General features: G+C 43.7%; 1 protein-coding gene across 1 annotated transcript; it reads left to right on the forward strand.

The window, feature by feature from the left end:
* The first annotated feature begins 4,421 nt into the window (after positions 1-4,421).
* LOC115135675 (vesicle-associated membrane protein 2) lies at positions 4,422-15,891 on the forward strand. The gene is made up of 5 exons (XM_029670583.2): positions 4,422-5,118; positions 10,240-10,342; positions 10,583-10,741; positions 11,013-11,064; positions 11,207-15,891. Coding segments are annotated over exons 1-5 (333 nt in total). The 5' UTR covers positions 4,422-5,116; the 3' UTR covers positions 11,224-15,891.

Below are 15,891 nucleotides of genomic sequence, written 5' to 3' on the forward strand. Positions count from 1 at the left end.
CCTTTGATCGCGTGAATAGATCCTTTTTATTCAGAGTGTTAGGTCGATTAGGATTTGGGGAGAAGTTCATAGGATGGATTCGTACATTATATGTCGGAGCGGGGTGCCGAGTTAGTGTAAATAGTCACTTGGGTGACGTTTTTGACCTCTCGTCTGGGGTCAGGCAGGGGTGCCCACTCTCGGCTCTCCTCTTCGTTCTGTACATGGAGCCTCTGGGGGCTGCCATTAGGGCAGACACAGGGGTGGAAGGCTTGTTGATCCCTGGAAGTGGTGGGCTGCGTGTTAAGATGACGCAGTACGCCGACGACACTTCCTTGCTGCTGTGCAAGGACTCGTGCCTGACAAGGTCCCTTGCCATCTTTGGGGATTTCACCCGAGCGTCGGGAGCGGTTCTGAACCATGCAAAGTCTTCCGTCAAGTTTTTCAGAAGATGGCGCGGTAGAACGGATGTGCCCGGGGGGTTATCTCTCTGTGAGGGGGCCCTGAGGATTTTCGGGGTCCATTTTGAGACCTCCGGCTCAGCGACGCTAAACTGGAACATGCGTATCGCAGTGGTACAGAGGAAGCTAGCAATGTGGAAGGCTAGGTATTTGTCTTCAAGGCGGTGGCCCGTTCTTGTAGGTTCATGCTCTACAACATCCGCAGAGTACGACCCTGCCTCACACAGGAAGCAGCACAGGTCCTAATCCAGGCACTTGTCATCTCCCGTCTGGATTACTGCAACTCGCTGTTGGCTGGGCTCCCTGCCTGTGCCATTAAACCCCTACAACTCATCCAGAACGCCGCAGCCCGTCTGGTGTTCAACCTTCCCAAGTTCTCTCACGTCACCCCGCTCCTCCGCTCTCTCCACTGGCTTCCAGTTGAAGCTCGCATCCGCTACAAGACCATGGTGCTTGCCTACGGAGCTGTGAGGGGAACGGCACCTCAGTACCTCCAGGCTCTGATCAGGCCCTACACCCAAACAAGGGCACTGCGTTCATCCACCTCTGGCCTGCTCGCCTCCCTACCACTGAGGAAGTACAGTTCCCGCGCAGCCCAGTCAAAACTGTTCGCTGCTCTGGCCCCCCAATGGTGGAACAAACTCCCTCACGACGCCAGGACAGCGGAGTCAATCACCACCTTCCGGAGACACCTGAAACCCCACCTCTTTCAGGAATACCTAGGATAGGATAAAGTAATCCTTCTCACCCCCCCCCCTTGAAAGATTTAGATGCACTATTGTAAAGTGGCTGTTCCACTGGATGTCTTAAGGTGAACGCACCAATTTGTAAGTCGCTCTGGATAAGAGCGTCTGCTAAATGACTTAAATGTAAATGTAAATGTAAATGTCTTTTATGGGCAAAGTCCTGGTCCTAAAGGTGGATGTGTTGCCGTCTCTTTTGTATTTGGCGTACATCTACCCATTGCCGGCTTGTCTGAGGAGGCCTCTAGTGAGGCTTGTGTTTCAGTTCATGTGGAGTGGCAGGTGCGAGTGGGTCGCCAGGGCACGCATGCTCTGTCCCATCGGGGAGGGAGGTAGGGGGGTACCACATTTCCCCCTCAAGCTGGATGCAATTTTTGTTTCTTTCTTGTTAAAGGAGCTTGCTCATCCAGTGATACACCCATCCGGTTACCTCCTGCGGGTGTTCTTCTCGTATCAGGCGAGAAGCGTAATGGTGTGGTCTAACATGGGTCCTCAGGCGGAACAGCTGCCGTGGCACTTTGGTCATGTGGCTGCTTGCGCACCCTGAGGTTGAAGTTTCCCGAGTAGGTTTAGATCACAGGCACCTGTACGAGGAGGTCAGAAAGGCAGTGAGTCCGGCGCCTGTAGGGTGGCATCTCGGGAGTGGTCTGGGAGGGAGTGCAGGCACGGGGTCTGGACAACAGGCTCAAGGACCTGAATTGGTTGAGCCTCCATAAGTGCTTGCCGGTACGTTCCATCATGTACTGGTATAGTTTGGTGCAATCCCCCACCTGTCAAAGATCCTCTTGTGGCAGGGAGGAGACTGTGTGCCATGTCTTTTGGGACTGTGCCTTTGCCGGAGTAGTATGGGCTAGGGCACGGGTGTTGTTAGGTTTGGTAAGGGGGGATTTTGTATTGACGTGGGCCAGGTTAGAGAGAGGTGTAGGGAGAGCGAGAGGGACGGATAGGGACAGGTTTCTGCTCTGGCTTCTCATGAGTCTCTTTAAACGGGGGCTGTGGGAAGCCAGGCAGAACATGGTGAAGACAGGGAGAGATTGGGGGGTGGAAGAAATAGTGAGGAGGGTGGAAGGAGATTTGAGGGGGAGGATGAAGAGGGAGGAGAGGAAGTGAGGGCAGCATGCTGCTCGGGAGAGGTGGAAGGGGAGTTTAGGGCTGGGTGTCATTTAGATTTGTAAGGGGATAGATTAGGGATGGGGAGATAGGGAAAGGTAGTTTGTAGGGTGACTGGGAGGGAAGATGCTCCCCTGAGGTTTTGTTTGGGGTTTTTGTTTAGTTTAATTAAAATACCATTATTGGATTATGTATGAAAATTATGAGTTGTAAAGAATGAATGGTATTGAAGGTAATAAATGATTTTTTTTATTTTTTAAAGATAGGCTGTTTAGGTCTATTGTTTTGTATTTTTTAAATGTTTATCTTTTATTAAACATGTATCGAAATAACCACGCTGCATTTTGGTCCTCCTCTCCTTCGACGGAAGAAAACCATAACAATATTACTGCACGGTTGGAGCTAGAAACACAAGCATTTCGCTGCACCCGCAATAACATCTGCTAAACATGTGCATGTGACCAATAAAATGTGATTTGATTTGCCTAACCTAAGTACATGGGGTCTCTAATGTAAACTGGATCTCATTCCTCCATTGGGAAAGCCTATAAGACTGTCCCACTTTAGCTACTCAACGCTGTCCTAATTTAGCTAGCTATGGTTGGTAAAGTGGGACAAAAAAAAAGATTTACAAAATATAGCCAACTTTTTAATGTGTTTTGATGCACCAGTATAGTATGCACATTCACATCAGAATTTGTCAATCTTAATGATATATGACAGTTTTCTAGCCAAAACAGAAAAAAGCTATGTCACTGGTCCTCTTTTATATGCACTTCAATACCTAAGTGACTTTTTGTAGCAGGTTGGGAGAATTTAAGCAGCATGTTAGAATAATTAATTTAACAGGTAAGAAGACGGGTTAAGGTGAGCAAAAGAGTTACGGTTGCGGAAAATACTCTCCTAACCTGCTACTAAAATCACTTTGTTTGGAAGTGCTGTGAAAAGGGTGTGGGTGCGTTCGAGCAGATCACTTTTGTGAAGACCGCCTTTCAAGGCGTGTTGCATTATGGGGACAAAAATGGTCAGACTTGCGCCTACATGTCTACTGCATGAACTTTACAAAAATCATGTGCTCAAAGGTCATGAGGTTTTGACTGCAGTTACTCTTCACCAACAGCTATCGCCTGCATTGTGGGAGACTCTATTGTCAACCAATCATTGGGATGCTTTTGTTTGACCCACGCCAATGTGACCAAAGAGATGACTGAAACAAGGAACCAATTTTGCAGCGATTCATTCAGTGGAATGAACCTAATATTTAAGTCTCTCTCTCACTAATTGATTGCACAACGTACACACCAGAGGAAGCTGGTGGGAGGAGCTATAGGAGGGCGTGCTCATTGTAATGGCTGGAATGGTCTAAAGTTGGTTTATTAGCCGCATTCATGTGTTAGTCGGAACTAGGAAACTCTGAAATGTCCGACTGGTTGAATGCAGCACGGTAGGTGTATAACTACAACCAGTTAGCATGTCGGAAATGTCAAAGTTTCTAGTTCCGACTAGAATATGAATGCGACATTAGGCCTACCATTCAAACTGCCCCCCATGATTTTACAATGTGCTTCCTGTTGTGTTTACGCCGAGTTCACGTACTAGTTGGAACTAGGAAACTCGGAGATTTCCAATTTGCCAACTGGTTGAACGTGGCACGTTGTATAACTACACCCATTTTCTAGCTGAAATTTCGGAGCAAGAAATAAACGCATCAGGATTAAGATGTTCCAGTTTATATGATGTCCCACTCTTTCCGAATTCACTCTGCGTTTTCTTTACCATGATTGTTTTTCTTGCACAACCAATCAGTAGTGTTACCATGTTGGGTTGGTAGGCTTCACCGGTAGATGGTACATTGAAATGATCGGGGATAACCTGCGAGTTTCAACGTTAGGCTGGAGTTTCACCCCACCCCCTTTCAAGGAACGCCATTTTGTTGACGTTTCATCCACCTCAAACGAGTCTTCCACCATCAAAATGACAGTAGGCTACTGTGCCCTTTCAACTAATCGCATAGGTTTTCAATGACATAGTTTAATCCCGTTATAATTTATATGGATTTCAAAATTGATCAACCCCTGCTAACGCTTGACTGTACATGGACACACTGCCATGTCACAGTTGTTCAATCCGGGATCCTTGGGACGTCCATACCCCGCCATTAAAGTTGAAATGTAAAACCTAAAGGTTAAGGTTAGGTAAGGGTTGTAGGTAGTGTAAGCGTAGGGGTTAAGGTTAGGGTTCCCCACCCTTTTCAATAGGTCATATCTAGATGGGACACAGTTTTTGTCAAATTGAAGTCAAACGTAGATGTTGTATTTTATTTTAGCTAACCCTAAACCTTTTCCTAAATGTAACCTAATTTTCCTAACCGGTTACGTTAATTCGCCTAGCTTGCTGAGTAAATTATCCTAAACCTGCTACGAAAAGACAAAACCCTTTCAACCTGCGGCTCCCTGGATGGCGAATGACGTCATCAAGCCATCTTTGTTCTCCTTACACAAGCGTGTTTATTACTTGTTCATTACAGTAGTGACACAGAGGAGACCAGTGGTAGCTGAGTTATTATACAAATACATTGGCGAGGTGCGGCATAAAATAAACCCACGAACTGAGAAAAAGGGAATATTTACAAAGGGGGAATAAAATCAACTTGGTGGTAAACATTATCACTCCCTCCTATTGAAAACGCCAGAAGAGTTGAATCGACTGAGAGGGAGCGAGAGGGAAAAAGAGCGCTGAAGGCAACCCACTCAACAGCCACTTATTAGGCAAATACATTCCAGTCGGACTTGCGTAGCCTGCATTAATAAACCACCATAAGAAATGTGAGTATCACACTGTTGCCTCTGTGTGACGTTTATTTTCTTTGTGTGCCTGTTGTTATGTCTAGGCCTATGTGTATTTATTTATCCGTGCTCGTTGGGTAGCAGAATGCAAGCCTATTTGTTGTTCAGAAATGATTTTAGAAAGGAAATGAAATGAAATGAAACCATTGTCTCCAAGGCATATAGGCCTATTGCATTTTAATCGTGCGTCAGGGTTAAAGAACCCTATAATTACAGGATAAATGTGTTGATTTACTGTGGGATGTTTATTTATGAACATTTACTGACAATACACATAGGCTAAATAGCATCCAACATTCGCCTATAGTCTATTCCATAGGCGTCGAATAACGGTTAGGCGACTCTTCGGTGGTTGGCCCCTGTTGTCAGCCACAAAATATATACGAAATATTCAGTCATGTTGGCTAGTTATGATGAGTTAGTTATATTTATTCAAATGTAAAATATATATGTTCTTATCATTGGAATTGAACACGCACGCCTTTTCTCCAGATTGGACTGGTTTGATTTGAATGGGTTGACGTCCGTGTATTCGCATGTATATCCATTTGAAAATTGGAATTGAAAGTAGAAACCTACAAATATCTAATTTGCTTATTTGGACGTATGCATTGGTTTCTGCCACAGATGAATGTATAGGCCTACGGCTAAATATACACGTATCATAGGCTAAGCAACTTGGACCTAATAGCCCATTTTCTCCCATTCAACATGTTGAACATCTTCTTAGAGAAGCAACAAATCCATATTATCTTGGATGTAATGGATGTAGTAGGGTAGACTATCATTAGCCATATTGTGGGCTTAGCCTACGTGATATTGCTAACCAACTGTGGGGGTGGGGGTAACCGACGCTCATATCTGTCGATTGTCAAGCAAGGACGGGCAATTAAATGTAGCCTATTTAATTTGATGATTCAAGGGTACACCGGGGATGTGGCCGTTTCCGCTCCTTTCCTTGACAAGCTATACCAGGTTCAGTCGTCTGAGGTTGTTTTTGTTTAGCGACTGCTAGGCTACAGGAGGCAGGTGTTTCACTGTCAGGGAAGATGGCCGTGGCATTCTCTTCTCTGTCGATTCGTGCATACAAACAAGCTGCTGAAACAGACAGCATCTCATTGAGGCCAGGCAACAAATGTTAGCGTTACATCGTCAACATGCTGTTGATGAACAAATCTAGCCATATACATTTTTATCCTATTTTCTCACTGTAATTCCCGCGATAAACTGGCGGTGACATTGATGTTAGACGAAATTGAGGACCCTTTCAACAAATATGAAACCCCCCTTGATAAAAAATAAATAAAAAAAGCTAACTGCATTCGGCAAATGTAGGGAACTATGCAAAGCCGCTGCCAGCACTGGACAGCGCTACCTGTCGCTGTCTTCCCCAACAGTGCTGAAACAGACTTGTAGACTAGAGTCCACTGTTTTTGTGGCTATGGTGTGTATGCGCGAGAGACGATTTGTAAATGCTTCATCAAAATGTCTATGGCAATCGGCTATATTTACAGCCCAATAAAGCAGGAAAGAAAGACGTGATTAATGTTGTCGCCTATTAATAACAAAAGGCCGATCGTCGTGTCTGTATAATAATTCAGAAGAGCATGCGAGCTGTTTTCAAAGGGAATAAGACCATTTTACTGGCCATGGTCTTGACAAGGGGACATTTTTTTTCACCCTGTTGGTGGAGGACGTTGCGAATGTGAGGTAGACCTTGCCCTGGGTTCCCCCCAGACTGCTGTCGACACTCCATTACTCTTATTTGAAAGCCTACACAATCCATTTCGTCGTGCCCTATGAATATGTTCCCCGTCACTGTGCACACACACACACACACACAATCCGCCCTCTTCTTTTATCTGAGGCCCCGAGAAAACAATGGTTGTTGTAGCAATGTGGGGGATGATGTACAAAACACACTAGGGGAGTTGCCAATAACGTCCTCGTCCATGGTTCATCTCTCGTTTGCTCGCTGCACAATGACGATGGCCTCTTCCGCAGAGAAGGTGAAAGAGTCTGGGTAGGATTTGGCCTCTAAAAATTGAATTGTTGTAATCGACATGAGAAAGAACACGTCCTAAACATCAACATAATGGAGGCTCCCAGTAGACCACATACGAGTTGGGTAGCATAATGATTAATGTGGCAAGGTGACTCAACACATCAAATGAGTGTTTCCAGACAGCGCTTGCTTTGGACTGACAAATGCAACTGAAAACATGAGTGTACAGAAGGATTTGTAGCCACATGAGGATTAGCTCTGTGTGTCACGGCCTTAAAGGTGACCTTTATACAGAGTTTTGTCTCACTCTGCTGGAGGAAGGGGGTCACTACAGGCAGGAAGCAACCTCAAGATGTAGTTGAGAAACGAGATTAAAAGCGGTTCATGGTCGATGCTGTGCATTATTTACAGCCCACTTATCCTTAAGTTGTGAACCTATGATAGTACTATAATGAAAAGGCTACAGACACTTCAAATTAAATACCAAGTTAAGCTTGATACTCACTCTCACATACAGTATGTAGCCTAAAGATAGTATGAACACTAGTACTTCACTAAAGCCTGAATCCATTTATAGAACGTGAACTATAAATGGGGTTGAAGTTACAGTTACATGACTATTGCTCTACATGGGTGCTGGAAATACTGGAGGGACACAATATACTCCATTACCACAGTAAGACACAAAAGGATGCCTCCTCTTTGATATACGTATGTTACTCAGCTCCATGGTCCACACAGTGAGTTACTAACACAGCTCAGCTCCATGGTCCACACAGTGAGTTACTAACACAGCTCAGCTCCATGGTCCACACAGTGAGTTACTAACACAGCTCAGCTCCATGGTCCACACAGTGAGTTGATAACACAGCGCAGCTCCATGGTCCACACAGTGAGTTACTAACACAGCTCAGTTCCATGGTCCACACAGTGAGTTACTAACAGAGCTCAGCTCCATGGTCCACACAGTGAGTTACTAACACAGCTCAGCTCCATGGTCCACACAGTGAGTTACTAACACAGCTCAGCTCCATGGTCCACACAGTGAGTTGATAACACAGCGCAGCTCCATGGTCCACACAGTGAGTTACTAACACAGCTCAGCTCCATGGTCCACACAGTGAGTTACTAACACAGCTCAGCTCCATGGTCCACACAGTGAGTTACTAACACAGCTCAGCTCCATGGTCCACACAGTGAGTTACTAACACAGCTCAGCTCCATGGTCCACACAGTGAGTTGATAACACAGCGCAGCTCCATGGTCCACACAGTGAGTTACTAACACAGCTCCATGGTCCACACAGTGAGTTACTAACACAGCGCAGCTCCATGGTCCACACAGTGAGTTACTAACACAGCTCAGCTCCATGGTCCACACAGTGAGTTGCTAACACAGCTCAGCTCCATGGTCCACACAGTGAGTTGATAACACAGCGCAGCTCCATGGTCCACACAGTGAGTTACTAACACAGCGCAGCTCCATGGTCCACACAGTGAGTTACTAACACAGCGCAGCTCCATGGTCCACACAGTGAGTTACTAACACAGCGCAGCTCCATGGTCCACACAGTGAGTTACTAACACAGCGCAGCTCCATGGTCCACACAGTGAGTTGCTAACACAGCGCAGTTCCATGGTCCTCACAGTGAGTTGCTAACACAGCGCAGCTCCATGGTCCACACAGTGAGTTGCTAACACAGCGCAGTTCCATGGTCCACACAGTGAGTTGCTAACACAGCTCAGCTCCATGGTCCACACAGTGAGTTGCTAACACAGCTCAGCTCCATGGTCCACACAGTGAGTTGCTAACACAGCTCATCTCCATGGTCCACACAGTGAGTTGCTAACACAGCGCAGTTCCATGGTCCACACAGTGAGTTGCTAACACAGCTCAGCTCCATGGTCCACACAGTGAGTTGCTAACACAGCTCAGCTCCATGGTCCACACAGTGAGTTACTAACACAGCGCAGCTCCATGGTCCACACATTGAGTTACTAACACAGCTCAGCTCCATGGTCCACACAGTGAGTTACTAACCCAAATTCAGCAGAGCTATCAGAGCAATGAGGGCATGCAAAGGAAGGACTACCCAGCATACACATTTGCATCATAGTGTTTTTGGCCTTGCCAGTAGGCTTTCCAGTGCCTTTACATCGTTCTACAACTAGGCCTAATGGTAGATTAATCTAGCCTATAGTCAAGGTTTAGAAAAAAGAACAACTGCATTGAGATCATAATGAAAATAAAGATACCACATTCAGATAGATTGGTGAGAAAGAGTGAGTTACTGTACTCAGTTGTAGATGGTCAACATAGATGGTCAGAATAGATTGATAGGACCGGACATGTAGTAATTGCTTCAGGACTTTTGATTGTCGTCCATTAGTTTCCCCTTAGCACAACCCTAACAATGCCCAGCGGAGGGTTGTAGGATAGGATGGTGTCTGTCAGATATGTTATGCAGAATATATGGCTTTGTGGTCATCTTGATGTTTTCTTGAGGAGGGTGCAGTTAGGACAGATAGCTTTATTTTTATTGTCTTGTAAAACATTTTATTTCTGGCATTATTGAGAGCATTATTTATCAATTTATTCAGCTTTTTATTCAGCTTTCAGATGTAGAAGCCTTCTTGGAACATAGAAAGTGATGGTTTGAATTAATTAATTCAGAGCAGCTTTGAATGTGCTTTAGTAGTGTGTGTTATGGATACAGTTGGAAAGGGCCGTAAGCAAAGCGGATACACATAATTGTATTTCATGCTTGGTGGATCCTTTTATCCAGGCCCTTTTAATTCAGGATTAGTAAACCATTCAGCCTGTTGTTGAGGCTCATTAAAGAGAGATATTCTGCCTCCTTTTCCAATCATTCAGTCATCATGAAGCTGTTGACTTGATTCAAACCTATAACGTTGAGATTCTACCTCAGTGAGTACTGTGACGGTGGATAATTCCAATCAGCCATGATTTGATAGTAACTTGTTTTTACTTCTATGTTCCAAAGGGACAGGTTGGCCTATTTAGTAGATGCATGCGTTACTACACGGTCATTCATACGTCGTTGAAGGTGAATAAACTTTGTGTTTGATTGACAGGTCTGCCCCAGCTGCCGCCGGCGCCCCCGCAGATGGAGCGGCGCCCCCTCCAAACCTCACCAGCAACCGCCGCCTGCAGCAGACACAGGCTCAGGTGGATGAGGTGAGGAACATGCAGACACACTCACCTTGTATTACACACATACTGACCCACAGAAATATCGGAACCTTCTTCACACGTTGTGAACAAGCCGACATGGACTGGATGAATGCATGTCCAACACACTTAGGTCAACAGTCAATACATTGTGTAAATATACTGTGGAGATAACACAACTCAGTCTGAGTTGATTGAGGGATTTACCCTGTCCCTGTTTTCGGCCCGTGTGTCTGCCCTCCCCAGGTGGTGGATATCATGCGTGTAAACGTGGATAAGGTTCTGGAGCGTGATCAGAAACTGTCAGAGCTAGATGATCGGGCCGATGCCCTGCAGGCTGGAGCCTCACAGTTCGAGACCAGTGCTGCAAAACTCAAGAACAAGTACTGGTGGAAGAACGCCAAGGTAAGGGCTACATTGAGATACATAAAGATGTACTTTGGTCCACATTTATTCATGATAATAGTAATTTCCTTTGAGGCTTTCAAGATGAATGTTAAAACATAATGAAATGGATTGTAGCTCATGATTTACCACATGTCCCATCCCCCCTGTTTTACTACCTCTCCATGTCCAACTTAATTTTGCTGGACCCCAGGAAGAGTAGCTGCTGCCTTGGTAGCAGCCAATGGGGCTCCATAATACATTAAAACATACAAAACTCTGCTTCCTCTAGATGATGATTATCCTGGGGCTGATATGTGCGATTGTCCTCATCGTCATCATCGGTAAGGGTCACACCCACACTCTCCCTGCCATGGCAGTTTGAATTAAGATATACTCTGTGCTTCAGTATTAGTCTTTTTTTCTCACCATCCCTTTCCCTTTCTCTCTCTCTCTTTCCCTCTCTCTGTTTTTCTCTCTCTCTAGTCTACTTCAGCACTTAAGATGAGTGGCTCCGACCCCAGTCTGCACACGAGACTGCCCGCTTCCTTGCAAGAGAAAACCCTTCAAATCAACAACAACAAAAATTTCCACTGATGATGAATTAATTAAATTGCTCCCCAAATAGTCTCAATATGACCCTGCCCAGAACCCCCTGAACCCTCTCAGCCCCCGCTTCCACCGCCTCACCTCTGGACCCCTGTCAATTTTCGTCCTGTGAGTCTGTGGCCCTGCCTTCTTTGTAAATACTTCCTGCTTTTCTAATCCGTCATTCATACTCAGAACCCAATACTTGTTGTGATTGTTACCGATGACAACGACAGAAAAGAAAATGATGACCCTGGCGATAATTGTTATATACCAGATATGAAATATATATATAGTTCTTTGTAGGAATTTTATTCTGATATAATGTTTTTGTAGGTTGTGTGTGGGTGTGCGTTTTGTATTTTTTAATTTTTGTATTAATTTTACTTATGCTTCAGATTTGAACTACTGCCTATTAATCAGAGTGTGTATATCTTGCACGTTCTCTCTCACTGTCTCTGCCTGTCTCTGGCTTTCTCTGTCTTGCTCTGTCTCCCACAGAGTATAGGTGCATCTTTGCACAGTGGAGTTTGTCTCCTTTAACCGAGGTACTTAATCAATATTCCCATCCTGTTCTCCATCTTTTGCTTCTCTCTCTCTTTTTCTCTTTCTCTCTCCTACACCCTTTAGCCATACTGTCTCTTTAGAATCCTTTCTTCCTTCTCTTTCTTTCTGTCTCTCTTTGCCTGTTTCTCTTTTCCCGATCACGTACCTTCTCTTTATTAACTGCCAATGGAATTGGACCAATGTCTGTAGATGTTTTTTATTTGACTTATTTAGTGTCTTATTTCGAGAACATTCCTCCATTGCTGTCTAGTAAAAATGCTGTCAGTGTAGCACATGTATATGTAAGTATCTTTAAAAAAATATATATATGAAGTGATCATAAATATTATATCAATCTAACAAGCCAGAGTTGGAAAAATAACAATATTGATATAAAAAAATGAGGGCTTGCTAGTTTTTGTTTGGTGGATCAGGATTTGAACCTGTTTCATTTTTTCATTTCAGCAACATAACATTGCATAACGTTGCTGTGACAATACACCAAATCCTACAGAGATGTCATTACTAACAAATAGCTAAAAAGGATACTTACACTAAGGGATCAAAAATGCGGACACAGTAAAGCCTTAGTCTCTGATCAAAACGTATCACTTTGATGATTTTTTATGGTCAAAATATTCCCATACACTCTTTATTTTGTGTAGGGGGAGAGGCTGACTGAAAAGGGGGAGGCGGTGTGAAATGCACAAAGAGCCTTGTTTTTGATGGCGCTGTCTGTCTGGTCAACCGCATGACCGCTGTCTGGCTGGTCAACAGCATGACCGGCCGAGAGAGAACCTCATGCAGCAAAACCTCACCTATTGATGAGCACATACACAGACAACTCAGCCTTATTTGAAAGTGAAGGTAGAAGTATGAAGATGGATGAAGCAACTGGCATGGACATACAGTAGTAGAAAATGATGATCTAGAGAAAGGGACTAACTTGGCCCATGGGGGCCAGCTTCGTTGACGGATTAAGAGTTGCTGTAAACCTTAAGTGAACTTTCCAAGAAACGTCATGAAAAGCAGTCATAGTATACACACAAGCTAGAGGGAGCGTTTGCTAGTGCACTGGTTCTCTCTCTATCTTTCTTACATTTTCTCCCTAGTTACTGTCTTTTTCTTTTTTAAACATAGTAATAGCGTATATTTTATATAGTATATTTGTGTGTTTGTTTGAAGCAGATAGGTAAAGAGGAGACTGAACTCAATCAGGACTTCACTAACTGCTATGAGCAGTGAGCTCCTCTCTACCTCTGTGTGTTGTGTGTTGTGTACGTGCATTTTTGTGGTTCAGCTCTGTAAGTTAAACACTGCCAAGCAACTAGGGAGAAGCTTTTGTTTTCTGCCATTTTCTCTTTGGTGCCCTTACTGATTTGTTCTTAGTGGATTGCTCTTGCATGGTCACCTCTTGTCCCATGCCCCTGTATAGGCCTAACTGTTTCTAGTGCTATCTGTTTCTAGCATAGGAGGTTGGTGGCACCTTAATTGGGGAGGACGGGCTCGTGGTAATGCCTGGAGAGGAATGAGTGGAACGGTATCAAGTACATCAAACACATGGTTTGATGCCATACCATTCGCACCGTTCCAGCCATTATTATGAGCCGTCCTCCCCTCAGCAGCTTCCACAGGTTTCTAGTGCTATCTATCTGCCAGCTCTGTTAGTCTACTTTATGAGTAGTAGCAGAAAGACTACTGGACCTGTGGATAATACAGTTGTTCCCATAGGTTAGGCCACCTTAACACGACCTCTTGGCCTCTGTCCCACCATTCCCACCTATTTCTCCTCATTGATTCAGGATCCTACACTGTGGATGTGTGTGTTGTTGAAGCTCTGCCCGTCCTGGGAATATCCCTAGTTTATCCTGACAGATTTGGCCGCTTAGACATCAGCGGTGAGGGCAAGCTGTTTCCATGACAACTAAATTAGATGAGCAGAGCGGGGAGGTAACAGATCAGGCCACTGACTATCTTTCAGACTGGTAAGATTTTCCATATTTGTGCTCAAGGAATATTCCTATGCTACATGTACACTGGCAGAGCCCCCCCAACCACCCATTATATGTTACAAATAACACACACATATATTTCCTTGCTCTCTCTCTCTCTCTCTCTCTCTCTCTCTCTCTCTCTCTCTCTCTCTCTCTCTCTCATTCTATTATCTCCCTCTCTTTAACTATCTCTATCAGACACATGTAAAAGGAAATGGCCTTAGCACATTATCTCCCAGCAAAGCCTATCTCCCAGCCCCACCCTTCCTCTTTATTCTACCTAACTAGAGCAAAACTAATTCAGAGGAAAATTACCAAAGACTAGATGTTCTTGCTGCCAACTGCCATCAAAAACAAGTAGAGGGACACAACATATTTTACCCGAGTCACTTTAACAGCAATCCTTACTCCCCTGTTTTTGAAAGCGTACCCTTAACCCAAAATACCTAAAGTCACATGACCGTTTAACCCTTTCAGATCTTATTCAATAGCTCATGTTGGCAAATAGATGATGACATAATGTGCTATTTGAAGATATGCAAGAGAAACAAAACCTACAAAAAGACGTGCTTCAGCCCCCTTCCATAAGACTACTTTAATCTGTACCGAGTCTTTAGACACAAGCTCCTATAACAATAATAGCACAACTCCTCTCCTTGTGTGTGTCGCTGTCGTGCTGACAACAATTTACAGATAAAATAAAATATTAACTTTATCTATAGCTGTTAAACAAAACAAACAAAACATGCATAAAAAAAGTCTGTATTGTCTGGTGTTGTAGTGTGGGGGGTGTATTTGGGGGAAGGGGGGTCCTATTTCTTCAGGTCTGAGATTAAAACAGTTCATCAAAATCTACTGGGAGAGGTCAAGAAAATTCACGAAAGCTGTATAAAAATTGGAATAGCAAATAATTCGAATTTATTTTGAAGGTGACAAAAAAAAGAATGCCACCTTCGAGTTATTTTCATCTCATGACACCACTGGTCGGGGTAGGACTCCTGTGCTGTTCACAAATCCAAGGGTTGTCCTTAAAGTGCTCAGCAAATTTAGATTAAAAAAAAATAGACAAATTGATGTTATGTGAGTGCTCATTTTCTGTTGCTTTTTTTTGTTCCGCAAGGATGGGTGTGCGCAACTTTTAATGTCCTGACACTTTTTTATGTTGTATTCTGGGTGTATTTTGGGGGGGGCTAGGATATGATGTGGTGGAGAATATTGTGTTATTGCTAACACTAAGAGGTGTTCAGTGACTTCAACATAGGAGGGAACCTTTTGAGGCACTGATCCTTCACAGGTCGGCTATAAAATCACAATGCTCTCACCAATACACATTACATTTATTTTTTATTTTTGGACCAAATGTTTCCTTTGTATTTTGCATAAAGTTAGTAATAACTTTGGTATGATGTCATTGGCTTATAGGTTGTGTGTACATCGGAAGAGAAGGAAAGATTAAATAAAGACATGTTCTCTTTGTTAATCGTATCAACCAAGTCAAGAAGAAGGGATGTTACTGGGAAAACAAATGTCCAGAAGGCTTAGAATGGTGTACAATTCAAGACAGATTCCTCTGTTGTTACTATGTTTATATTTTGTTTGAACTTCATTTTGTGGAGGGAATATTATTTTGTTCTTTTGGGACTGGTGTTGGGGAGGTTTACAGTCCACATTACCTCTGTTTGCCTGGTCTTTCAGGAGGGAATAGACTGGGGGATCATGGGTAATGTGTTCTGTCTGATTTTATTTGATTTATTGATTTATTTATTGTGTTTTTGTTTTGAATGGGATTGGATATTAAAAACAAGGTGGATTACAATGTACCACAGGATACCAATTGAAAACCAGAAGTACATAAAAAAAAACAATTGTAGTGTAAATCGATCAATGTCTTGTTATATTGATGAACATCATGGAAATATATATATATATTGGAAAAACAATAATTCTGATGACCTGTGTTTATTGTTCCCAGTGTGTGTGTGTGTGTGTGTGTGCGTGTTTAAAAACAATGATGACATTAAATAAAATCTATGCTAAAATGGG

This window comes from Oncorhynchus nerka, linkage group LG10 (assembly GCF_034236695.1).
Source record: "Oncorhynchus nerka isolate Pitt River linkage group LG10, Oner_Uvic_2.0, whole genome shotgun sequence".
Taxonomy (NCBI): domain Eukaryota; kingdom Metazoa; phylum Chordata; class Actinopteri; order Salmoniformes; family Salmonidae; genus Oncorhynchus; species Oncorhynchus nerka.

Coding starts and splice junctions, on each gene's coding strand:
- LOC115135675 (XM_029670583.2), top strand. Junction 10,343..10,582: donor CACAGGCTCAGGTGGATGAG/GTGAGGAACATG, acceptor TGCCCTCCCCAG/GTGGTGGATATCATGCGTGT. Junction 10,742..11,012: donor ACTGGTGGAAGAACGCCAAG/GTAAGGGCTACA, acceptor TGCTTCCTCTAG/ATGATGATTATCCTGGGGCT.